This window comes from Gracilinanus agilis, chromosome 2 (assembly GCF_016433145.1).
Source record: "Gracilinanus agilis isolate LMUSP501 chromosome 2, AgileGrace, whole genome shotgun sequence".
Taxonomy (NCBI): domain Eukaryota; kingdom Metazoa; phylum Chordata; class Mammalia; order Didelphimorphia; family Didelphidae; genus Gracilinanus; species Gracilinanus agilis.
The window spans coordinates 575227362-575254107 of NC_058131.1; the positions used below are offsets into that span (position 1 = coordinate 575227362).

The 26746-nt window shown below is 34.8% G+C and overlaps 1 protein-coding gene across 1 annotated transcript in view; it reads left to right on the forward strand.

The window, feature by feature from the left end:
- HERC1 (HECT and RLD domain containing E3 ubiquitin protein ligase family member 1) overlaps positions 1-26746 on the forward strand; it is a 196236-nt gene that overhangs the window by 39758 nt on the left and 129732 nt on the right. The window contains exons 13-21 of the mRNA XM_044665362.1: positions 2085-2306; positions 3095-3247; positions 3387-3519; positions 6128-6319; positions 8766-8987; positions 12414-12587; positions 15190-15304; positions 15382-15502; positions 25292-25463. Coding sequence (XP_044521297.1) covers positions 2085-2306; positions 3095-3247; positions 3387-3519; positions 6128-6319; positions 8766-8987; positions 12414-12587; positions 15190-15304; positions 15382-15502; positions 25292-25463 — 1504 coding nt within the window. The remainder of the gene's footprint in view (positions 1-2084; positions 2307-3094; positions 3248-3386; positions 3520-6127; positions 6320-8765; positions 8988-12413; positions 12588-15189; positions 15305-15381; positions 15503-25291; positions 25464-26746) is intronic.

Below are 26746 nucleotides of genomic sequence, written 5' to 3' on the forward strand. Positions count from 1 at the left end.
AGGGGGAGGGGGAGAGGAGGGGGGGAGGAAGGGGGAGAGGGGGGGAGGGAGGGAGGGAGGGGACATACAAACCTATGTTTGCTAGGTCCATTGACAATAAGCCAATTAGGGGGCAATCCCCTTCGGCATGCAAGTTTACATTCAAAATCCTTATGTTCATCCCCCCTACAGTTCAATCAGTTATACTCCAAAGTTCATGCTCGGGCATCTTCATGACATCTTCAAACAGTTCATTTTCTGGTTTCAAGGAGTTAGCAAGCTTTTTTTCCTGAAAATTTTGGATTTTTTGACAATCATACAACTTCTTTCTAGGTTTTCATGATGCTTCTCTTTTCTGGCTCTCCTCTTGCCTATGTTACCATTCCTTAGTCTCCTTCATTGGTTCTTCATCCTTATAACTGTAGGTATCTTTTTTTAAAAAGCTCTTCTCCCCCTATACTGTTTCTCTTGGCAAACTCATGAATTTCTAAGAATTCAATTATCCTTTTTGTGCTGATAATTTTCAGATCTACACAGCCATTCCAAACCTTTCTCCAGCTTTTTCTATCTCCTGCTGTGTATTAAGACATCTCCAGTTGGATGTCATACAGACTCAAAACTGAATTCTTTTTCCTTAACCCCCCAAAACTTTCCCCTCTTCCTAATTTTCCTGTTACTTTTGAAGGATAAAGCTGTCCTTCTAGTCACCCAGCTTATCATGTAAGTGTTGTTTTCAACTCCTTAACCTCATTCCCCCCCCCCCCCAATCCAAGCTTGACAAGACTTGTTAATTTTTTCTTCTCTCACAACGCCCCCTTATTTCCTCAAAAACTGCCACCACCCTGGTACAAGCCCTCCTCAACTTCCAGCTAGGGTCTTATAATAGGCTGATGGTTGTTCTCCTTGCCAAAAATTTTCCCTCTGAACCATCAACTGTTAAACTAATCTTTCTAAAGCATAGATAGATCTGACCATATCATTCTCTAGTCAGTAAATTCCCAGTGACACCTCTCACCTCCTGGATCATATATAAAATCCTCTGTTCGACATTCACAAATCTTAAAGTCCTTCATAAAATCTGTGCTGTCTTCTCCCTTTCCATACCATCTTCTTATACCTCATATCCCCATACCCCACAAAAAAAACAAAAAAACTTGCATCCAGTTACACTGATCTTGCTATTCCTAAAGACACGACATCCCCTAACTGAGCATTTTCCCTGCCTGTCCCTCATGCTTGCAGTTCTTTCCATTTTCATCCCTACCTCTTGACTTCTTCCTTAATTTAGGCTTTCCTCTGTTGATTATTTCCAATTTATTCTGTTTATAGCTTGTTTCTACTTCATTTCATGTTGTCTTCTTCATTATTCTGTTAGTTCCTTGAAAACAGGGGCTGAATTTTTCCGTTCTTTGTATCCCCAGCAGTTAGCAAAGCCTGGCACATAGTAGATACTTAATGTTTATTAACTGACTTATGTTAAGTGAAGGATTTTTTTTTAAAGGATTGGGGAGATTCAAGCATGTTTGCAGGTGATAGGGAAGGAGTTGATAAAAAAGGAGAGACTGAAGATGAGGTAGAGAGAATGAAGAAGAGAGAAAATTCTCTGAGGAGATAAGGAGGATCACAGTATCAAGAACACAAATGGAGAGGTTAGTTTTTGAACGGAGAAGGTCATCTCTTCATTGTAGAGTATAATAGTGATTCACAGAAGAATATAAGATATAAGCAAAAGAGACCTAGCTGAAGTGTTAAGTTAGTGAACCCAGTTTGCACAACTTCCTGATTTTCCCTGGGGTAAGTGTTCAGCAACATGTGAGTAAAAACAAAGAGCATATAGTGGGGACAATCTAGAGCTCTGGTATATGGCAAAGATTGTCTAGAGATAGAAGCAAGGAAGAATTAAATGGTAGCTTATTAACTAAAGAGTCTCAGGACTAAAGAGGAAGATAGAAGAAATATATGCATATACTTGAGGACTTCATTTAAAGTGCTATATTTTAGCATGATTATTTTTACATTGACTATTTTTGTTCCTTTTCTAGTACGCATTAACAAGTATATTGCTCTTATTGATTTAAAATATTTTTTATTACATTTTTTCTTAGAGAATGCAGTTGGATATAATTTTGACAAGTTTACAAGATCATACCCATGTAGCATCCCTACTTGGTTATAGCTCACCTTCTGATGCTACTGATGTTTCTTCCATATGCATTGCCTATGGAAACCTGTCGGATCAACCATATGGCACTCAAAGCTGCCATCCAGATACTCATTTAGCTGAAATTTTAATGAAGACCTTACTAAGAAATTTAGGATTTTATACAGTAAGTTTTTTATTTACTTGCAATAAAATCATACTACTTTTGTCTTTTATGCAGATTTTTTATCTCAAATGTAAATATATTTTTGCCTGTGAATTTTTTTATATCATTTTAGAAATGTTAAAACAAATTTAAAAAATCTTATATAGCCAAAAGAAGTGTGGATACAGTTAATGAACATGGAAGATTTTTTCTCAAGACTTAACATATTTTTTTTTCTGCCTTAATATAATCCTAGTAGTAGAGATGATTTATTTTTCTGTTTTTTTCTAAAACATCATAATTTGTTAAATTCCTTGATGAAATTGAGATATATTGAATGTACAGTTTTCCCTGATCTCCCCATGAAAAAAAGTGATACATTTGGTTTGATATGATTTGTTCTTAGGGAACATTTTTAAAATATCATTTAAGTAATCCATTCTAGAATTTGTTTAGAACATCAAGATCACTGACTTCTGGTTTCTGTTTTTTTTCTTCCCATTTCAAATATAATAGTAAAATACCAGTTTCTATTTGAGGTAACTCATTTTCAGAGAATTCCCCCCCCCCCAAAATGATCAGCATTTCATGGTCATATATTTGAGTCTTTTCAGTGCTCTGTAACCTTATCAACTCTATTATTTACAGTTTATATCATTCTTTTGTAATTGTACTTGATTTATCTACCCACCACTACTCTAGCCCAGCCACTTTTTGTATGTATGTACCCTTTTAAAATTTGGGTTTATTAATGACCTATGGTAGTTTAATTAATTTTTGTGTATATAACTTGATTTGTTTCTTTTTAGGATCAAGCTTTTGGAGAACTAGAAAAAAATAGTGATAAATTTTTACTTGGGACGTCATCATCTGAGAATAGCCAACCTGCTCATCTTCATGAATTGCTTTGTTCACTGCAGAAGCAACTACTGGCCTATTGCCACATCAACAGTGTTAGTGAGGTACTTGATTCTCTTTCTTTTGAGAAGATTGTGACAAAGTGTCTTTGGAAACTTGAGTATTTATAGTCTTTAGAGCAATATTTTTGCGAATTAAATCTTTCAGAATGAAAGTAATTTAAACAATTCCTCTTCTTTACAGAATTCTAGCAGTGTGGCATTGCTTCACAAGCATCTTCAGCTCTTATTACCTCATGCCACAGATATCTATTCACGTTCTGCAAATTTGCTGAAAGAAAGCCCTTGGAATGGCAGTGTTGGTGAAAAACTAAGAGGTTTGTGCTAATTGAATTTCAGGTTTAGTGTATTTATTAAATCAGTCTTCTTCCTGTTCTTGAGTACTTTGAAACAGTGAAAAGTCTTCTTTAGTAATCTTGAAAGTTGTAGAGAAGCAAAAATATGTCAATGGTAGCTAGCTAGCAGCTTAACCTCTTTAAAGTTTAAAATTATAATCAACTAATTGGAAAGCTTAGTTTTAAGTGAAGTCAGGATACATAAAATCATAAAGATTCATTTTAAATTGCACAACCTTAAGATATCTATATGTAGTTTTAAACAGTATTTTTTTTCCCAAAGCAATTTTAGGTAAATTTCTTTTTTAAAGTTTGTATTACTAGCATTAAATCTTGAAGCAATTCTTTTAAACCTAATTGGAATAACTTTTTTTGAATATTGGCCAAAAGTAACTCTGTCAAGGTTTTTTTGCGTACTTATATGAAAACTAAAGTGGTGAATAAATAAATTTCCCATATATCCATATTGACATCTTCTGACAACTCCTATTTTTTCTTTTCTTTAGTTATTTTCTTTTTGTTTGGTTCTTGAGTGCTTCCCATCCCTCCTGGTCTGATTTTCCTTATAGATTGTCCATCTATAAAAGCTACTTGTTCCTTCTTTGCTTTCCCATTAGATTCCGTGATCTGGTTTCCTTTCTATCACAAACTTTAGGGCAAGAGTGGTCATTTTCCTTTAAGGCTCCCACCATAATTTTCACTTTAGCAGTTAGTTCCTCCCCACTGGAGAGAATTGGAATTGCCTAAAATTTACCCTTGTTGAGTATCTTTCTTCCTTTTTTTCTAAAAGATGACTTAATCATTAAGACAAATCAAGACAAATCAAGAAGTTATTAGCTGCTCTGTTTTTGACAGAAAGAGAACTTTAAATGAATGTCTAGATAATTTGAAGTCTCTTATCTCCTATATCATGACTTTGTGACAGGTTTATGATCTTTTGCATAAACTTCTCTGGTGGTCTATGTACTCTGATAAAATTACTTTTGATTCTCTCTCTGTTGATTCTTATTCAGAGAGTCTCTCCACATATTTCACACAGTGATTCCTCGATTTCTGCACATCAGTATGCCTTCTTAATATACAATGCTGCCTCTTTTACCTATTTTGTTTCTTTTGAATAAAACGTATCCACTTAAAAAACCATGTTTACAGTCATGGATTTTATTCCTCTAATTCAGTGATGGGCAAACTAGGGCCCATGGGCCAGATTTGGGGCCCCCTGAAATGTTCTATCCAGTTGCATGGCATTATTCCTAATCTGACGAATACAATGAGTAGGATACAATACAATGAAAGTTCGAAAGAGTTGCCTTAGAAACAGACTGACAGATGAACATTTCCTTTCCTTTGGCCCCCCTCTTTGAAAAGTTTCCCCATCACTGCTCTAATTGGTAAGACTTCTAGATCCTCTTGTTGCCTAAGGCATTGAAGTTTAGACATTTGAAACTATAGGTTTTTCTACTAGCTTCTTTTTTATGGATTTTTGTCTCCTGTGAATTTTTGGCTATTTCAGATGCTATTCTTTTTCTTTCAACTTGCCCTTGATGCTTGATAGACATGGGAAGTTTTCCCACAATAATTTTTAGGTTAAAATCCTTTTGATTATATTTTCAAGATCATTCTTGCTAGCCTTTCTGAAGATGTATTTTATCCTTGGCCAGATTTCTCTCATCCTTATATTTTAAGATGGAATCTAGATTCCCTCATTCTCAGATACCTCCTTCTTAACTAGCAGTTCATTTCCCAAATTCTGGCCCTCCCACTTCCCCAGCCCCCCATCCCTTGTCTTTAACAGGCATCTTTGAGGAAAATCCAACTCATGCCCATATTATCTTCAGTTTCTTGCCCAAGATTTCAAAGGCATTTTGACGCCTTTTAGGTTGTTTTTGGCAATATCCTTTGTGTCCATATGGATCTCCCAAGATTAGGGAAGTCATAATCTTTGATGAATCTTGGGAGGTTCTCTGTTTTGACTTGAATACGTACCCTGAACAGATCAGACTTCATGGTTGTTAGCATAGGGACAAAGAGCAGCCTCAGTATTCTTGCTCAGGTATTTGCCAATGTTGCTTCTTCTTGGGCCTTTCCAGATGATTTCTTACCTTACAACTCTGTCTCTACTCTATCATTCCTTGGAATATAAGCACTTGCTTCCTTCTCAGAATCTAGTTCTCTCTTCTTTAAGAATAATTTCATCTCTTTTTTAACTCTAAGTGCACCACTGTTCTTTTCCTTCTCTACTCTTTAGCCTCCTGACAAGTAGAGGATTTACTCTCTTCCATTCTGCATTAGATCACTTTTTTCCAGTTGAAGCCTTCCTCTATTTCCTTTAGGACCACTTCATTGTCCCTAATAACTTGGAATTTGGAAAGGCATTCCATGAGGCCTTAAACCTTTTCTTCCTGAAGGGAAAGCAGCTATTTTTGAAAAAAAGATAGTAGTCTCTTGGCTGTGGCAAGAATGTGAAGGAGGGTATACACAATACATACTGGACTTTGTTGCAGATCTTACCCCTAAGTATTGTATTTCTTATATTTTTAAAATGAAATTGAGATCGTTGCTTAATTTTGCTTTATTTTTCCTTTTATAGATGTCATTTATGTATCTGCTGCTGGTAGTATGCTCTGCCAGATTGTTAACTCTTTACTGTTACTGCCAGTGTCAGTGGCTCGGCCTTTGCTGAGTTATCTGCTAGACCTCTTGCCACCTCTTGATTGCCTTAATAGACTGTTGCCAGCTGCTGCTCTTTTAGAAGACCAAGAGTTGCAGTGGCCTCTTCATGGTAAGCAGATCTACTATTATTATCATCCTATTAATGATATGGAAAAAGAGCAAGTAATATTGGTAAATTAAAAATTTTTACTCTTGCTTAGGATCATAAGGTCTTTGTTTTTTAGAAGTTTGCAAACTGAGGTAGGGAACCTGGAACACACACACAGTTTGTTCAAGTAAGGATGTGTAAGGAAAAATAGCTACTATACATGCATGATTTTATAAATGATTTAATTTTTAAAATAAGCTAAAATAGGCTTTTAAATTTTATTCACCAATGAAAGATGCATAAGATAGAGAAATACTAGTTTAGTGTAGAATTCAGAAGTCTATTGTTTCATTTTGACTAAAATTTTCTAGTATTTTAATTAGAGGTGTTTAAATTCATTTTTAGTTACTTATGAAAGGAAAATACTTAAATCTCTACAAAAGTAATTGAAGTTCAAAATACTCACTTTAGAGATGCATAAATGTATTGCTTCTTTGAAGACATTTTAAGGTTACTAAAATAATATTGTTAAATTATGGAAAAATATTATTTAAAATATTTTAAGTGAGGCGAAGTATAGTCTTATGGAAAGAGCATTTATTTGACTAAGATTTAGAGAAGCTGAATTCTTGTCCTGTGTCTCATGTTAAGTTGCTTGACTTGACTGTTGGTGAGTTACTTGTCTTCCTGAAGACCTTTGTTTCCTCATCTTTGAAATGAAAGATTTGATATATGTAAAATAAAATCCTTCCTCCAAAGGGAGGTAGATTGTTTGAGAAAGGTCTAAATGGATGGGAGACGAGAAACATCCACCTAGGGGACCTTCCCAGGACCAGCAAAGCACAAAAACCCTTGGGCTTTTGTAACCAAGTTTATTTTTTTAATTTGGGTAAAGGGAAAGAGTAGGAAGGGTCCTAAAACTACAGATCTAAGCTCAACTCCAATTTCTATGCACCCCCCCGAAAGAGATTGCTCTTCATTGCTTCTATAGGCCCTGCTTATCCACTCCCTGCTCTTAACTTAAAACCCAAAAGCTGTCTGACTATTCACTAATCTAACTATCCAAATTGTCTTTAAAAAAGATAAGGATAAGAAGCCTGAGGTTGGCTTCCTGGATAACCCAGAATCCCAGCCTGAGTTTGGCTTCCTAGATAACCCAGAATCCCAGGTGACAAACCCTTGAGATTACCTTAGCCAAATGGATCTCTTAACTGGTAGCTCTCAAACAGGTGAATCTCTGTACTCCAAGGAAAAGACAGTTTGCTCCAAGGCAAATTCTCCAACCCAGGAATCCCTAAATCTTTCTACAAAGTTGGTTTTTTCCAGGGGAAAATGCCAGAGCAAAAATCCAGCTTCCAGCTCAGTGGAAAGCTAGCTCAGGAGTGACATTTAAAACCAGTCAAATCCCAAGATCTTCCTCTCCTTCCAGAATCTTCCTCCCTTCCCCGTCCAAGGCTTGTATTCAAATTCTCCTCCTTTCCTCTTAAAGATAATCCATACTTTTCCCTTATCCCTTACTTACATTCCTATATATGTGCTGCCAAAGTAAGCACTGAAATGAAAGATTTGTAGTAGATGATATCTAAAGTCTCTTCTTATTCTTAAATTCTATATATTTTTTCTGAATAATGATGAAATGAAGTGCCAAATCCGTAAATCATTAAAGTACTGGTTAGGAATTGTGAGCTACTCTTTGTTCTCTCAGACTTAAAAAAAAATCATTTGTCTTAATTTACTAGCATTAATCATTTCTTTAAGATGGAAGATAACTATATTAATGAACTAATTAATAAAATTCCATAATTTTTTTAAAAAGGTTCCTTCAAACCTGATAAATTTAGAATAGAAAAAGATACAGAAAATTCATTTGAGGAACTTTGTCAAACTGTGATAGACTTAGATGTGTTATCAGCAATTCGATGATCCAGGACAGTTCTAAAGTATTATGACAAAAATGCTATCCATCTTCAGAGAAAGAACTTGTTAGAGTGGTAATGCAAATAAAAGCATACTATTTTTCAGTTGTTTATGTGGGTTTTTGTTTTGGGGTTTGGTTTTATAAGATTACTTATAAAATTATACTTACAAAAATGAACAATATGGAAATATGTTTTGCATGATAATACATTTAAAACCCAGATTGAATTGTCTTGTGTGGAAATTTGTTAATACATGTAATTGGCAAAAGAAAAAAGAAAATTTGTCACATTATGATCATCATATTAAAATTAGCAGGATTTTAAAAAGGAAATCTTATTTTTATTGCTTAGCTTTCCATGAATGCATTTAAAGTTAGACTTTGATACACTATGTAATAAAATAACCTTTTAATGTGTTAACTAAAACATTTTTCTTTAGGTATATTATTATGATAAAATATACTGCTCGGTTTGCTACTATTTCGACATACTTTTATGCTTCAGGGAGCATAAGATAAGACAGTGTTTACTGATGATTTTCTCCTTAGGAGGGCCAGAACTGATTGATCCTGCTGGAGTGCCACTGCCCCAGCCTGCTCAGTCTTGGGTGTGGCTTGTAGATCTGGAGAGAACTATTGCTCTCCTCATTGGACGGTGTCTTGGAGGCATGCTACAAGGGTCTCCTGGTTCTCCAGAGGAGCAAGATACAGCTTACTGGTTGAAAACACCACTGTTCAGTGACGGTGTGGAAATGGATATCCCTCAATTAGGTAAATTACTCTTTAACATTTACAAGAACCAGAGTCTGGCATTCTACTTTTTTGTTCCCTTTTCCTTCTCTTCTGATTATTGGAGTATTAATGGAAAATTACCTTAAATTCCTCTCTTCAAAAGAGAGATCAGATGTAACATAGTAGAAAGAAAACTCAGTTTGAAATTAGATAATACAGATAGTTCTTGTTCTATGTAAATTTGTATTACACAAATTTGACTTTATATAAAGAATGTATAAAGAAATATGTATTCCCAAAAAGTATATATATTAACTTTGTTGTACAGTCCTCTACTTTCTCTCTTTGCTTCTCTCCCTCACCTTGGTGTTCCTTGTCTTCCTCTACCCCAAAAAGAGAAACTTTAAAGAAATTTTCCAAGTGGAAGCAGAACACTCACAGAAAGACTACTACAGATTAGGGACTTGGCTTGAGACCTCTGGTTCTGAGAGAAGACCTTTATGCTGTTCTGCCCACCGAGCTGCCTGTCTAGCTCCTATATGTCTGTGTTCGGTACTGTGTGTCTTTCCTTGGCCCATACATGGCACTCATTCCCTCCTGTCTCTGTCTGGGCCCATGTGTCTGACTCCTGAGTCTCATTCTTCTCAGTTCTGGCCAGGCCTCTACATGGCTATTCCCAGACTTCTCCTCCTGTTTTTTCCTTCTCTGTCCCCAGCTTCCACATGTCCCTGAACCATGTGATGGCACCCTCTATTAAGGAAAGCAAGGCCTTCTTCCTTTTCCCAGTCTGTGGAGAAATTTGCATTATGTAAAAATTACCTAGTGGCCTGCAGTCAGTCCACTTACATAAAGCAAGAACTGTCAGTATTGATTGGGCTCTGTCACTAACTAGACTAGAGCAAGTTAAATGTACTTTTTGCCTTAAGTAATTTCATCTGTAACATACATGATTATATTCAGTAACAGACTTTTTTTATAAGCTTAAATTATGGCTCAAATTAAATAAGCTGGCTCTGGCACAATTTTGGACTACCCCCCTCACTGTCACTAATCTTCCCATCAGTGCTTCAATCAGTCAAAAGGTGTTTATTCAGCACCTTTTATGTTCCAAACACTGTGTTAAGCACTAGGGTACCAAAAAAGGCAAAACAATCCTTTCTTTTGGAGGGCTCCCAGCTAATGGATGAGACAGGATGAAAATAATTAAGCATGTATAAAAAAATATACAAAGAAGAAAGTCTTAGAAGGATGACATTAGCATCTTAGACTGAAAAAGGCTTCATTCTGAAGATATAATTTGAGATGAGTCTTGAAATAATACAAGGAAACTAAGAGATGGGAGCAATAGAGTGAGGCGGAAGAGGAGGAGAGAAGGGAGAACATTTCAGTCATGAAAAACAGCTACTGCAAATGCTTAAAGATGGGAGATGAAATATTTATCATATGTGAAAAATAGTCAAATAAGTCAACTTGGCTAGATCATAGAGTGGCATGGAAGGTTATTTTAAGAATTCTGGAAAGATAGGAAGGGACAGAGTTGTAAAGAGCTTTCAGTGATTAATAGAAGAATTTATATTTAATCCTAGAGGAAATAGGGCACCATTTGAGTTTATTGAGTAGGGGGGTGTCATGGTCAGACTTGCTTTTTAGAAAAATCATTTTGATCCCTGAGTAAAGGCTAAATTAGAATGGGGAAAGACTTGAGGAAGCAAGACTAAATAAATAGAAAGATAACGCAGTGGTCGAACTAGGGTTTTGACTGCCTAAATGGAGAGAAGGTGGGGGGAGGGGGAGATATATATGAGAGAGATTGTGAAAGTAGACCTGATAAGAGGTGACATTCAGTTAGATAGGTAGAGTGAGTGAGAATGAAGAGTCTAGGTGTGACACTTGGGTTGAAAGACTGAGCAATTAAGAGGATGGTGACACACTGGACAGTAATAAGAAAGTTCAAAAGAAGTGAAGTAGTACTAGGAAATATGGGGCAAATGGAAAATAGCATTTTGTACATGATTGAGTTTGAGATGCCCACAGAATATAAAATTTTAAAAATATTCACATTAGTGTCAGTAACGTGAGACTTAGGTCAGTCAGAATTAGGATACTAATTCACATTAGTGTCAGTAATGTGGAGTTTAGGATAGAAATGGGGATGAACATAAAGATCTGGAATTCATTTGCATAGAGATAGTGGTTGGAAACCTATGGGAACTAATGAGATCACTAAGCATTGGAATAGAGAGGAAAAGAGAAGAGGGTTGCACACAGATTGTTGGAGTTTCAACTATACTCATTGGATATAACATAGATGAAGAAACTAAGAAGGAACTATTGAACAGATAGGGAGAGAAACAAAGAAGTTTATGAAAGCCTAGAGACAAAAATATCTAGGAAAGCATTAAATTATTTTCATGTTTTCTTTTAGCTCTAACAATGTATAGTTCTTTACTCAAAAAACAAACACAGAATCCCCCAAGCCAAATAAAAATGGTTAAACATGATTAGAGTCAGAAAGAGAAACTGAGAACAATTCCAAAACAGAATAAAAGAGAAATTTTATTTTGAAGGTTGAGGAAATGTTGTCTTCTAAGTGAAAACATTGTGCAGATCTCATGGTGAACCAAAAGATTCTCCTACTTATTGATATGATTACTGTTAATGATATCCCTTGCATCAAGGGAAATGAAAAGACATTTGAAGTGAAATTAGACATAACTGCTAGAAATACCCATCTACTTTCTCAATTTTCTGTGATTGAGTTGAACTTTTGCTAGTATCCAATTAATTTCAGAAAAAAACATTTTTATGTTAATTTAAAAAATTTATTGATAGCTTTTGTTTTTTAAAATTGTCACAATTTCTTCTATGCCCATCTTCTCAGATTGCCACACACTTTATAATGTTTTCTGCTTTTTAAAATTAGTTTTGCTATCTGAAAAGATGATATTTGCTTATTTAAAGTATTGATATGATTTATAAGTAAAATTGATACTATTAATAATAAATTACTAATACAATTAACCATTACTCAGTAGGATTTTTCTCTTTTTAGTGTAAATGTTTAATAATTCACTTTCATTATGGGCTAGATTGGAAACCTAACTCATACTCATCACATATTTGAAAGAGAAGTTTTACCCCCACAATCCATTTATAGTCTAACTTTTAGAACACAATCTATTTATAAATTGAGTTTTGTGTTTGTACCTTATAAAAGATATGACCTTTTAATTACAGATTATCATTTTATGATTATTAAATTACTCTTTCATGATGAAATCCAATTAAATTTTTAAAAAGGAAAAGACTTTTCATTTAGTCTTAGTATCACATTTGTCCTCAGTTTATGCATAAGGTCCTATCTGATTTCATTTGTTAAAATTACCTATATTTATAAAAAAGTTAGTATGGTTTTCTTTGTAGCAAAACCTGAGAAATTTTAAACAATGACAAATTTATTTTTAGATAAATGTATGAGTTGCCTGTTAGAAGTGGCTCTTTCTGGAAATGAAGAACAGAAGCCATTTGATTACAAATTACGGCCTGAAATTGCTGTTTTTGTTGACTTGGCATTGGGTTGCACAAAAGAACCTGCTCGTAGTCTTTGGATCAGTATGCAAGATTATGCTATTAGTAAAGGTAAGATGAAGTACATGAATGGAATAAACTCTGTAATAATTATAGTTGATAGTATTGACTATTATGTGTACCTAATAGACTAGGAGAATGAAGTAATTTTCATTTTGTACAAAGTTTGTTTTAATACTAAATCAATTTGCCACTAAAATGACTTGAACTTGTTCTCCCTTTAAAGGGCGATGTGTTTTGGTACCACATAAGTGCTCCACTTGAGGTAAATTAGTATGCAACGGTTGAGAGTTGTAAAAATAAATTGATGGATCATTATTTTGCATTACTTTACAAAGGATTCTTTTTTTCAAATCGATTGTAATAAGATTCTTTTAAACATCCCCATGTCTCTCACTAGACATTTGGTGTAGTGAAAATGACATTGGAATAGATATTAAAAGCCCTGCATTCTAGTCTTGCCTTGATATTAATTAGTTGTATAAACTTGGGCTATGTGCTGTATGCTGCTATGGTCTCAATTTCTTTCGTTGTAAAGTAGAGAGAAAAAGAAATCTCAGAGAGTTGGAAGGACTACCACATGAGGTAACATCTCAAAGTTGTTTGGAAAGAATACTGTTAATGGTTTTTTTTTTTTAAAGTTTTTCTCCCAAAATAATTTTATACACAATTTTTCTAATCATATACCCATTGTTTAAGCTTCTTCACAGCATCCTTTTTTCTATGACACTTTCCATTTTTCTTTTTAATAATCACCTCTGGCTTGATCAGGATCATATTTCCACAGTTGACATTCTCCCCATCATTCTCCCTTACCCTACCTTTTGTTTTCCTCTGTTCCTTTGCAGTTTCTCCTTTCTGCAACAAAAAAATGAATAAAGATCACATTCAGAGGTTTTCACCTACTGCGCTCTATTGTTTTGGTGTATAGTGGCAAAATGAAATGTAAATGATTCAGATCTTTAAAATACCAGCAGATGGTGCCTTTGTAAGTGTCACCCTATTCATTGATTCATTCATTCATTCAACAAATATCTTTTGAATGCCTATGATTATAGGTAAAGGCAATAGATGAAAATAGTTTATAAGTTTCCTATTCCTACATATTCTCCATTTTTTAAAAAAATTTTTATTTTTTTAAACCCTTACCTTCTGTCTTGGAATCAATACTGTGTATAGGCTCCACAGCAAAAGAGTGGTAAGGGCTAGGCAATGGTGGTTAAGTGACTTGCCAGGGTCATATTCTCCCATTTTTTTATGGATCCTGAAAGTGAATTTGGAGACTTTTAATTATGTTTGTTTTGAGTATATTTAGGCCTTTTTCTGCGATATCACTTTGTTTGACTACATTTGTCAAATTTTTTAAATAGCAAATTTAAATGTTAAAACCCTTTTTGCTGAATAATAGCTTTATATGTATCTGATGTACCTGAGCATTGGGAAGCATTCTGTAGTACTTGGTTTGGAATGAATTCAAGCCTTAGGTAAAGTACCACAAAAGAACCCAATACTTTCCAAAAAATCCTTTCAGGATAATCCCTGCCAATTATAAAATTCAGAAAATGAAATGCCTTAGTTTGATGTTTTATTTGATTTTGCTGTTAATTAAATAGTGGTAGCTTTCAAAGAGCCCAGCTATATTTAAACATGGCAATTTAAAATAATACAGGCAACCTCCTACTACATTCAGTAATGATTTGTTGTCAGAATTGGTTGACAAAATTGATAACTATTTCCCTACTAAGAATATTTGTTAATCACAGGATCATATTAAAGTCTATCATGTTTTAAGTTTTGTGAAACATTTCTTTAGCAATTTTAATGATTATGAGCAATGTGGATGGAGTGCTCAGCCCTTCCATCTTAAGAAAATTTTGTGAGTTAGTAAATCACCTGGTAGCCCAGACTTCTGGCAATACACTTTCTGTACTAGCTAACTTGTCTTTGGATGATGATCCATTGCAAGGCCTATACTCAGTGCCCTTTTCTGGCTTGAATAGAATCTATCAGGGTTTATATTCCTTTGGTGTAGCCTTTTGATACCCCAGGGCTAACTTTTAACATAATTATGGAGCATAAGAAAAGGACTCTTTAATAGACAATTTAAAATATGGCCTTTTAAAAACAGTGGTTGAGTTTAAGCTTTTCTTGGAAATTTTGCAAAAACATATGTGATTAAGAACAAGTAAAAAATTGGGGCTTAATTTTACTTATCTTGTTTTATTCTAAGTCATCTAAAAGCATAATGACTTTACACGTAGGCATTTACTAAATGCTTGTTGAATGAATGAAGTTTGCATCTCCAGCAATCTCTGTTTAGGAAACATTTCCAATCCAGGTGGCTGAATTTTATTACATCTGAAAAGGAAAGAACTTATACTAACGCAGAATAAAAGAAAGAAAATAAAATACTTTTTGAAATATCTAACTAACTCCCCACCAACATATTTTCTAACTCTCGTCTAGTTTTTAAATAGCCTATGATGATCTCAAACCAAATGTTATTTATTTAGTTCCTTACCCAAAGTAAGTGCATATTGTTCATGGTGTTTAGAAGCTTCTATAAATAAATTATTTCATTACTAAAACTATTAAAATATATCAGGAACATTTTGACTCTTTTTGAATTTTAATAAATCATTTTTATTTTCAGATTGGGACAGTGCAACTTTAAGTAATGAGTCACTCTTGGACACTGTGTCTAGATTTGTTCTTGCAGCTCTTCTGAAACACACAAATTTACTTAGTCAAGCATGTGGAGAGAGCAGGTAAGTAACTTGAAACTATCTTCAGATAATTTTCACCCATGATCCTAGAAATTATAACTGTGTCCTTCTTTACTTAGGTATCAACCAGGCAAAACCTTAGCAGAAGTATACCGTTGTGTGTATAAAGTTCGAAGTCGTTTACTTGCCTGCAAGAACTTGGAGCTCATTCAAACTAGGTCATCTTCAAGAGACCGATGGGTAAGCTTAGAAATCATTTATAGGAAAAAGATGTGCTTTGTATGGAGTTAGTGTTCAAAAAATGTTTGAATGAAAAAAATTTGCCTAGAGGTTTTAGTTAAAAACAGGCTTAATATTAAGCAATGGAATAATGTATCTATAAGTTATTAGAGTCTTAGACTTCCTTAATAGTAATATAATGTCTAAATCATGGGAAATTACAATCCAAATCACACTTCACTCACTGTACTTTGCCACTATGCTTTAGCTGCTCTTTCCCTCTTCCCTTAGGATCTCCTTGCTGCTTCTCTCATTGGTAAAATCCACTTGGAATTTCCATTTTGAGGGAAGACCTATAGTTCACTCTTTTGATTTTGCCGTTATGCCTTGGCATGACTACCTTCCTTCTGCTGTCCTTTTTCAGCTTGCTTTTATATATTATTTTCCTACATGAAAATGAAAGCTACTTAAGGGCAGAAGCTGTTTTGTTGGTGTTTGAATTCCTAGCACTTAGCATAGTGCCTGGCACACAGTAAGCACTTAATAAATGTTTGTTGACTTGACTAGGTTTTAGTATTCAGAACACATTCTAAGGATTGCATTCAGTTTGTGTGGCACATTTTAAGATATGTGAGAATTTAATTGATTAAATCCCTCTTACTCTGAAGTTCTCCTATTTTCCTCATGTAGGTAGATAAGTACTCATATGTAGTCATGTAGCATATACAACTTGAGCAGTATTGTTGTAAAAAAAAAACATTCATGTAGAATTCATTATCATTCCTACAAACTCCTATCCCTTTTTTGAAATTCCCTTTCCCATGTTTTCAACCTCCTCCTCATCAAATCCTCCTTATTAGTTTATATATACAGTTGGCATATTGTGTCATTGCAATCCACATAATATCTTTGTATCCTTCCTCTTCTCTCCACTCACACTAAAACCATCCTACTTTGACCCTCATCACCTCTTACTTGAACTTTATTGGGATAGCCCTTTAATTGGTTGTCTTGGCTCAGGTTTTTCTCTAGTGTAGTCTGTTTTCCTCAAAGGTACCAAAGTGATTTTTGTAAAGCACACAGGTATGACCACAACTCCTATACTTGAGAAACTTCATTGACTCCCTTTTACCTCTGTTATGTTGGAAATTGATCTAGTATTTATGGATGTCAATAAATATTGATAGAATGTAGCTAATATGGAGATTCAGTTGTTGGCAATTGAGGAGATGGTTGAATTAGCAGTTGAGGGAATTGGCTAGAGGCTAGTTATAAAAAAATTCTATTTATTAAACTATAAAAGATGCAGGGAAAAGAAAAGGAAAGATAGATATTGATAGGAGATATATTTCCCCATAACTAATCAATTTGAACTAAATCCCTGAACCCAGTCTTTTCTGCAAGGAATTTCTGAATGTCTGCAATTCTTTTTTCTGAGATGTATCTGGACTCTTCTGCTCGTACAAATCCTAGATATTCTACTTTAGTACCACTGTACTTTTGCTTTTGATATTTTGTGTCCCCTATTAAATAACTAGCAGAGAAAGTGTTTACTATCTCTTTGACATGCCTTAACTGAGGGAGAAGATGACAAGTCATAAACAAAGTGGATAAGTGTGCTCTCTCTAAATTGAATATTGATAGGGTCTTCTGTTAAAATTTGGAAGAAGACCTTCAGACTTTCTGCGAACCCTTGGGGCAAACGACTCCAGGTATATTGAGAGCCCTACCCCATAAACGCAAAGATCTTCTGGGAATCTTTATGAATTGGGATAGAAAAGAATGCAGAGCACAGGTCCACCATCATGAAATATCTTGCACTGCTAGGAACTGATGAAATTATTGTTAATGGACTTGGTATTACTGAATGGCTTTTTACTACATGGTTGTTTATGGCTCTGAGATCTTGTGCAAATCTGTAAAGTGTTTTTCCATTTGCATTTAACTTAGGCTTCTTGACTGGCAGGATTGGAGTGTTATACTCAGATATGCAAGGGATTATAATCTTTTGCTTTAACAAGGACTCTTATCAGTGGTGTTATGCCTTCTATGGCCTCTTTTGATAAGGGGTACTGCCTTATTGATAAAATTGGACCACCTCTAGTTGTAATTTTCACTGGCACAGCTGATTTTAGTAACCCTACATCTGTAGATGATGTGGCCCACAATGCTTCTGGGATATTTGTAGGAATTTCATAAGAATCTGTATCTTTTGTATTTCTTGATTTTCTAAGAATAACACTGAGAACAAATTTTGTGATTCCTCTGACAGCTCCAGAGAAATATCACCAGATGGGAGTACACACTGTCATTGCCCTCAATTTGTACAATAAATCCCTACCCAAAAGATTTACAGGGGAGTTTCACATTGTAAGGGAGAAAATAAGAAACTAGTGTTTTGCACAGTTTCATCAATAAATTGCTCCTTTCTCTTTTGGTAAACAATTCTCTCAAAAGAAGTTCACAATCAACAATGTCTGGATCAAACAACCCCACAGTTCTCTTAAATTCCCTTATGCACTTATGTGCGTCCTTGAAAAACTTTGAGCTATGCTTTTTTATGGATTCTAAGTCTTCAACATTGAATTGTTTGTGAGTTCTCACATGGACTATTCCTACATCTGGTTATAAGTAGGTAACATCCCTAAGAGGCAGTAGTGTAGCTCCAGCATTATCTATAACTGTATTCTCAAAATCTATTTTTGTTGCCTGAATATTATCAGCTTGCTTATCTAGATGTTCTACTTTGCTTCAGTTTCCTTTCCTTTTTGCTTATAAAAATCTTGAATTTTGTCCAAGGTTTCCTTCATCACTAGTACCAGTTGTTTCATTTCATTGTCTTTAAAGCTTACATATAGAAAGGTCTTTAATTTTTGGAATCTTGCAACAGCCAATAGGTACCCTTGATAAGCAGCACAGATAAGGAATAGTATCACTGGTATATATGAAATAATCTTCCTTAACAATATATCAAGTATAGGAGTTAATATTTTAAATCCCAGGAACCCATAACATTGTTCTGATATTTCACCAAAAAGAACTCATAAAAGAATATACAACTGTAATAGAACAGTTCCATAACTACCATCATCTTTTCTTAACAATTGTTCTTTGTATCTGTTTGTATTCTAATTCAGTAAAAAAGTTTTTTGGTAATTTGAATAGGTATGGCACTAAATAGGTAAATTAATTTGGGTAGAATGGTCATTTTTATTATGTTAGCTAGTCCTACCCATGAGCAATTAATGGCTTTCCAATTGTTGAGATCCAGTTTTATTTGTTTGGAAAGTGTTTTTTAGTTGTTTTCGTATAATTGCTAGGTTTGTTTTGGTAGATAGATTCCCAAGTATTTTATATTGTCTGGGGTGATTTTAAATAGTGTTTCTCTTTCTACCTCTTGCTGCTGTGATGTGTTGGAGATATATGGAAATGCTGATGATTTATGTGCATTTATTTTATATTCTGCAACTTTGCTAAAGTTGTTGATTATTTCTACTAGCTTTTTAGTTGATTCTCTAGGATTTTTTAAGTATACCATCATATCATCTGCAAAGAGTGATGGCTTAGTCTCCTCATTGCCTATTTTGATACTTTCAATTTCTTTTTCTTCTCTGATTGCTACTGCTAGTGTTTCTAGTACAATGTTAAATAATAGAGGTGATAATGGGCATCCTTGTTTCACTCCTGATCTTATAGGGAAGGCTTCTAATTTATCCCCATTGCATATGATGCTTGTTGATGGTTTTAGTTATATACTGTTTATCATTTTCAGGAAAGGCCCTTCTATTCCCATACTTTCTAGAATTTTCAATAGAAATGGATGTTGTATTTTGTCAAAGGCTTTTTCAGCATCTATTGAGATAATCATGTGGGGTTTTTTTGGTTTACTTGTTGATATGATGGTCAATTATGTGAATGGTTTTCCTTATGTTGAACCATCCTTTCATTCCTGGTATAAATCCCACCTGATCATAATGAATAACCCTCTTGATCACTTGCTGGAGTCTTTTTGCTAGTATTCTGTTTAAGATTTTTGCATTTATGTTCATTAAGGAGATTGGTCTGTAGTTTTCTTTATCTGTTTTTGATCTACCTGGCTTTGGGATCAGTACCATATTTGTATCATAAAAGGAGTTTGGTAGAACTCCTTCTTTGCTTATTATGTCAAATAGTTTGTATAGTATTGGAATTAGTTGTTTTTTGAAGGTTTGATAGAATTCACTTGTGAATCCATCTGGTCCTGGCCCTCAAATTAAAGATAGTCATGGTAAAACTTTGTCATAGTAGGAAGGGTTGAAATCTTGATGAACTTCTTTAGAGGCAAAGATGGCTGCAGCCCTCTGGTCCAAAGAGAGAGTTTTTCAGGGTCTAGCTTTCACACTCAGGAAACCTCTCAAGAATCAGTAATCAGGAGCTCACAAGATATCTTGGAGATGGTAACTGGAAACAGGGATGGGCAGGATATCAGTTTCTTCTCACTAGTTGAAATACAGGAACCTTCAGGTATCAAGAAAGGCAAGCTACCTCCTATAGGCATAAATAAACTGTCATAGGAAGTGGACTCTCCACTCTCCTGGCCAAACAGGAAAAATGTATCCTCAACAGTCTTTGGTCCTTAGGTTTCTATCTTCCACAGATTCTGGAATTGCCCCTTCAGTTCCATGCATGTGACCAGACCCTTTTTTTGCAAACCCATGCCTTTGCTAAGTTTGCAAAGTTGCAACACCCTGGTTTATTATTTCCCCCCTTACATTATCAATAAAAATGAATGTTATATACTCAATGGTCCCGGGGAAACCATCCTATGTGGCAGCTTTTTCACCTCAAAAGGTGACCCAGAAATTCCTACAACCTTCATAGACCCCACAGTATCGCATTGCGCCTCTGGGGAATTTGTCATTACAGATTTATATGCTCCAGTAAAGAATCATAAATACTATTTCCAATTTTCAGTGTGACATGCAGTTCTGTACTGTTCTGGGGAAAGTGAACTGGTCTTATTGGTGTCATTATCTCTGGATCAGAAAACCTATATTCATCAGCCTGTCCTTCACTCTCTAAATTATTTGCTTCATTTTTTAATGTCTGTGTTTCAATTCTGTCATTCACAATATCTACAGTTCCATCTCCCCTAGTAATAAACCTTCATAATTCATCTTTATGGGTTTCTTGCTTCTGGGTATTAGCACTGACAGTTTGTGAATATTTAGGGCTGACACCATTCTTTTATATACATTTGCATTGCCTCATTTTGATTATTACCCTAGTGATTATATATGCATTTGGACATCCATTTGGAAAGACATTTGCAAAGCCATTTCTTGTATCTTGATATTCATACCTAAATCCATTGTACCCATTGCCTGGATTGTTGTACCTGCCTTCATTTCTAAACCCATTCTTTCCCCTGTAGCCATTAATAGCCATTATTCCTAAAGTTATTGGGGAAGTAGCCTCCATTTTGCCTGAAAACTTGTCCCAGGATCTATAATCCCTCATTAAATGTCCCCTTTGGTCACACATAAAACACCTAGGGCCCTGATCATTGTAATTTCTTTGTGGAGCATTAAACTGCCTCTGTGGTTTATATTCTCTGACAGCAGCTCTAGTTTTTTCCTGTTTTTCTACTTTGCTAAGTTTTATTTTCAGATCTTTTATCTCTTGTCTCAGTTCTTCAACTAACTCATTATTCCCTTCTTCATGTTTATCCTTATCAGCATTGTAAATATGTGTACCTACACTTTTCAAATTGTCTTAATTCCATTTCATTCCAGTCAGGGCATTGTTGTTTAAAGCAATGTCTCACCACTGCACATGTATTTTTTTTTTTTTTTGCACATGTATTTTTAACAAACTGTCTACTTAAGTGCCTCACAACACGTTCTTTGGAGATGTCAAATCCTATGTACCATTCCCCTAGATCTATAAGCCTATCCATAAAGGCTGACGGTGTCTCCCCACTTTCCTGTCTCATCCGTTCAAATTTAGTTCAGGTACCTGGCCTATCAGAGTATTCTCTCATCATTTTAATTACTGCCTATCTCACTTTAACCAGTTGTTCACAACCTTCTTCAGAATTTCCCATTTTGCATTTATAAGCGACTATTCATTGGTTTCTCTAACAATTTTTTCTTTCTCCCACTTTGTCAATAATTCATCTAGTAAAATTTCAAAATCCGGGTAATCAGGATCAAATTGCTTAATTATTTTTTCAAATTCTTTGATAACAGCCACAGGTTCTTCCTCAAAAGAGTCCCCTTTTTAAAGCTATCTATATCTACTTGTGTAAATCCCTTATGGTAGTTAACATTTATGAGTTGGTGCTCTAGGGTTATTACTGGGACCTTGTGTGGTAGGAAAAAGCCTCCAGTGTTATTATTCAGTTCCATGGTTTCCCTCTCTAATTTTGTGCCTTGAAAATATTGCTCCATTAATTTGCCTTGCCTCATTATTACATTTTCTATATATTCAAATCACATGCCAATTTGCTTTTTCTTTTTGTTGTTTCTCTGTAGTGCTATTAGATTTAGGATGTAATAAATAAACATCCTAGTTATAAACATTAAGAGTATTCCACAGCCCCCTGATGGTGTTAATTTTAAAATATCCAAAAGTGTAAGACAGAGCATGTCTTGTATTGGTTGTGGGCCTGGGATCTCCCTAATATATCCAAGAATCGTCTTTTTGAAAACCTGGGACACATTCTCTAAACTCATATTGCTGAATATCATTTTGACTATTAATTTCTTTTAGTTGTATTTTTTGGTAAGTTCTTGTCCTTAATGGCTCGCCACTTGTTATGTTGGAAATTGATCTAGTATTTATAGGTGTCAATAAATATTGATAGAATGTAGCTAATATTGAGATTCAATTGTTTAATTGAGGAGATAGTTAGATTAGCAGTTGAAGGAATCAACTGGAGACTGGTTAAAACATCCTATTTATTAAACTATAAAAGATTCAGGGAAAGGAAAAGGAAAGATAGATATTGATAGGAGGAGATATATTTCCCTATAACTAATCAATTATAACTAAATCCCTGAACCCAATCTTTTCCACAAGAGAAATCTTCTTCCCTGATAAATCAGGGCTAACTTAACTATTCTATCTATATAAATCTATCTTACTACATATATCCTTATTTGTAAATCTTATCTCCATATATATATATATGAATTTACAGCTGCTCCAGTCTAAGAAACCAGACTTGCCCATCAGGATTTTTCACAGGCAAGCTGTCTGTGTATCTCTTGCTCTCTGCTGCCCCCTGGAGAGTTCCTGAGAAAATAGCTTCAGTAACTCTAAACCAGTTCAGTTACTAACAGTCTTCTGAGATGATTTTTCCAACTACCAACCACCAAAATCATCCAAGAGAGATCCAAGGAAATCTCTGACCCTCTTACTCCTGAGAGGACAATCCCAAGAGTGACCATTATCTCCTAACAGTCCCTTTCAAGGGCCACTGGGAATTCTTTTTAAGGAATGCCCAAAAAAGATTCTAACTGGCTCTTAAGGTAAATCTTCCAAACTTCTTTTCTAGGCTAGAGACCTTCTTATAATCAGCCTCTTATACCTCCAATATCAAATATAAACTCCTTTGTTTGACCTTTAAAGCCCTTAAAATTTGACCTCACCTAATTTTCCAGTTTTATTGAACCTCACTTAATGTTACTCATGCTTGGTCCATTCAGTTTAGCTATCTTCCTGACACTCATGAATGAGCCTTTTTTTCCCATCTCTTTGTCTTTGCCCTGTTGGCTGTGCAGTCTGATATGCAACTCTGTCTTTTAGAATCCTGAGTTTCTTTAAAGACTCAACTCAAGGACTATTACTTATGCAAAGCTTTTCTTGATCTCTCTGTATGCTAGTGTATTCCCTTCCAAAACTACCTTATGGTCTTTCTTCTTTTTTTGTATATATATTCTTAGAGATATAAATGTTGTTTCATAATGATAAGCTTCTAAAGGGCAGGAATTGTTTCACTTTTGCCTTTGTGTCCCCAATGTCTGGCATACAGAAGACACTTAGAAAATGATTGTTTACTTATTCTTTTAAAGTTATGCTCATTAAACCTTTTCATAGTCTTGATGTGGTGTAGATATAGATGAGTTTTATAGTAAGAGTCTTCTTAGCCAAATCTAGGATGAAATAACTAATATAGGTACTCCTTCCACTCTTTGGAAACATTTGTATTTAGATTTTAATAAGAAAACGTGTGTTATTTATCTTAATATTTTCCTTAAATAAAAAATATTAATACTGTACCCCTAAGGCTTATGAAAAGTATTTTTATCATGTGATTTTTTTTGTAAAGATATTTTACTTACCAATTACATGTAATAACAGTTTTCTGCTGGGGGCTATCAAACCCTTTCTAAATGACAAAGTCACGGGTGGGATCCTAGAACTGCAAGCATATTCCAGGGAGGATGGAAATTCCTCACTCAGATACTCCTGTATGACTCTTCTCTTACTAACACTCCTTATTATTGAAATTATTGTGATCAATATCACTACTCAACCCCAGAGAAATATAGAAGAATAATAAAGACCATTATTAGAGCCCTTACAGACTCCTAGGAAATTCCCTCCTTTATATGTATTAATACAGAAATTCCCCTAAAAGTCACTTCATAACAAACCAGCAATTAGTGAGATAATCCCCAATAAAACTGTACCTGGATTTTCCATTCCCATACACAGAAGCTTATGTAATAAGAAACCAGAAACAATAAGGCTCCCCCTGATCCCTGATTTGGTATGTTACAATGGATGATAAATGGAGAAGTAGCCTTCTATGCAAAGACCAGTACATCCCTATCCCTCAACTGTTCCCCACCCCATAGCCAAGGAGACAAGCCAAACATACCCTTGAAAAATATTGAAAGTTACTGGAGAATGAAAAGTTGTTAGTAAAAAAGTTAATGTATGATCTATTATCTACAAGAAAAAAATGTATGTTGAATATGGAAATCCATGCCAACACATATGTAATCTTAAGAGAAGGGTATAAAAAATAAAGCCAGCACAAGGCTGCCAGAAACAGTCTTTGGGATACATGATTGAAACGCAGACTAACTGCTGATGCTGCATCCCATCAAGCCCCTAGACCTGCAGAGGGGAGGCTCTCTGTAGTTTTCCACTTAAGTTTTCTGAAGTTAGATGACCCAAATTGTCTCCTTCCCTTCTTTCCCTCCCCTTTCCCAGAGATGGTAAGCAATTTGATCTGGGTTATAAATGTATTATCATGGGAAACATATTTCCTTATTTTAGAAGATAATAAATATATAAAAAGAAAAACCCAAATAAACTAAAAGGAAAAATCATATGCTTTGATCTGCATTCCAACTTCAACAATTCTTTCTCTGGAGGTGGATAGCATTCTTTGTCATAAGCCCTTAAGAATTGTCCTGAAAGCCAGGCCTAGAGACGGGAGGTTCTAGGTTCAAATTTGACCTCAGACACTTCCCATCTGTGTGACCCTGGGCAAGTCACTTGACCCCCATTGCCTAACCCTTACTACTCTTCTACCTTGGAGCCAATATACAGTATTGACTCCAAGACGGAAGGTAAGGGTTTTATTAAAAAAAAAAATTTGTCCTGAATCATCATCATATTACTCAGTTGCCAAGTCTTTCATAATTGATCATCCCACAATATTATTGTTACTGTGTATAATGTTCTTCTGTTTCTCTTATTTTACTCTGCAACATTAGCTCTTTCTGAAATCATATTGCTCATTATTTCTTACAACACAGTAGTATTCCATCACCAACATCATTATGTGATTTCTAATGATTTTTTTTCAAGATTTCAGAAAACCAGGAATCTGCAGATACTGATGCACAGGAACATTCCTTTACTCGAACCATTGATGAAGAAGCAGAGATGGAAGAGCAAGCAGAGAGAGACCGAGAAGAGGGACATCCAGAACAAGAAGATGAAGAAGAAGAGAGAGAGCACGAAGTTATGACAGCTGGTAGTAAGTACAATTTTCATACTATATGTAAAATGTATTGCCTTTTTAAGGACAAAATTTTCTCAACTCTTTATTTAAAAGGTGGTGATGCTCTAGTTATATTAGTTACAATTTTTATACTGAGTTGAAGATAAGATAATCTTGTGTATATTATATGAAATGATGGATAATCTTGTGTACATTATGTGAAATGATATAACTGTAAAAAGTTTTTAGCACAGTGCCTGGAACATATTAGGTACTGTATAGATACTTGTTTTCTTTCTTTCCTTCCATTAGTGTTTGTGTGTTTGTATATACATGCACATTCAGAAAAAAACTTCATGACTAATTTTATTTTTTTTATTATTTTTTTTATTTAAGCCCTTAACTTCTGTGCATTGGCTCCTAGGTGGAAGAGTGATAAGGGTGGGCAATGGGGGTCAAGTGACTTGCCCAAGATCACATAGCTGGGAAGTGTCTGAGGCTGGATTTCAACCTAGGACCTCCTGTCTCTAGGCATGACTCTCAATCCACTAAGCTACCCAGCTGCCCCTATGACTGATTTTAAATACAATATGGACTTTAGATTTATTATGTTCAACTAACTTGAATGTAATTCATGCCACTTCAATGTCAGTTTAATCTTACTACTACTATTACTCATTATAGATTGCTTGAAAAGTCCAGAGACTCTGGGCTGTTAGATTTTGGAAAGCTTTGCCACTCATTCTAACTTCTTGAAGGTTTTCACAACTTGTGTCATTTCATATCCTCTGTAGCATACCTTATGCATAGGAGGTAAAAATGTCTGGCAACTTTGTAAATTCTTGTGTAATGGGAAGCAACACATTTCTTGAAAATATGTTCCTCATGAAAGCCTGGCAGCTGCCTTCTATCAGCTGTAAAAAGTTACCCATGTGAATGCTATGTTGCTTTCTGTAGGATCTGGAACCATGTATGATACTTGGTTTGCCAGGTAAATATTTTTTTTTGGCTTTTTTAAATTTCATAATCATGAAAAATGGTTTTTCCATCATTTTAATATTTAGATATTTAAAGAAAATTGTTAAATTTCTTTGAATATAGTAGTTTTTAATCAACACATTCATTTTTGACCCTCCAAAAAGAGTACTTAATATACAACCTAAAATTGTATGCATGTAATTTAGGCTATTTCTTCTATGACATGTGCTTGACTCTAGAGTGGAGTTATTGTCCACACCACTTGTTGGGTATTTATCACTTATTGCTTGGTGTTGTTAGTTATCTTGTCACATGGTTGTTGTTTCCCCTTTCTGGTTACA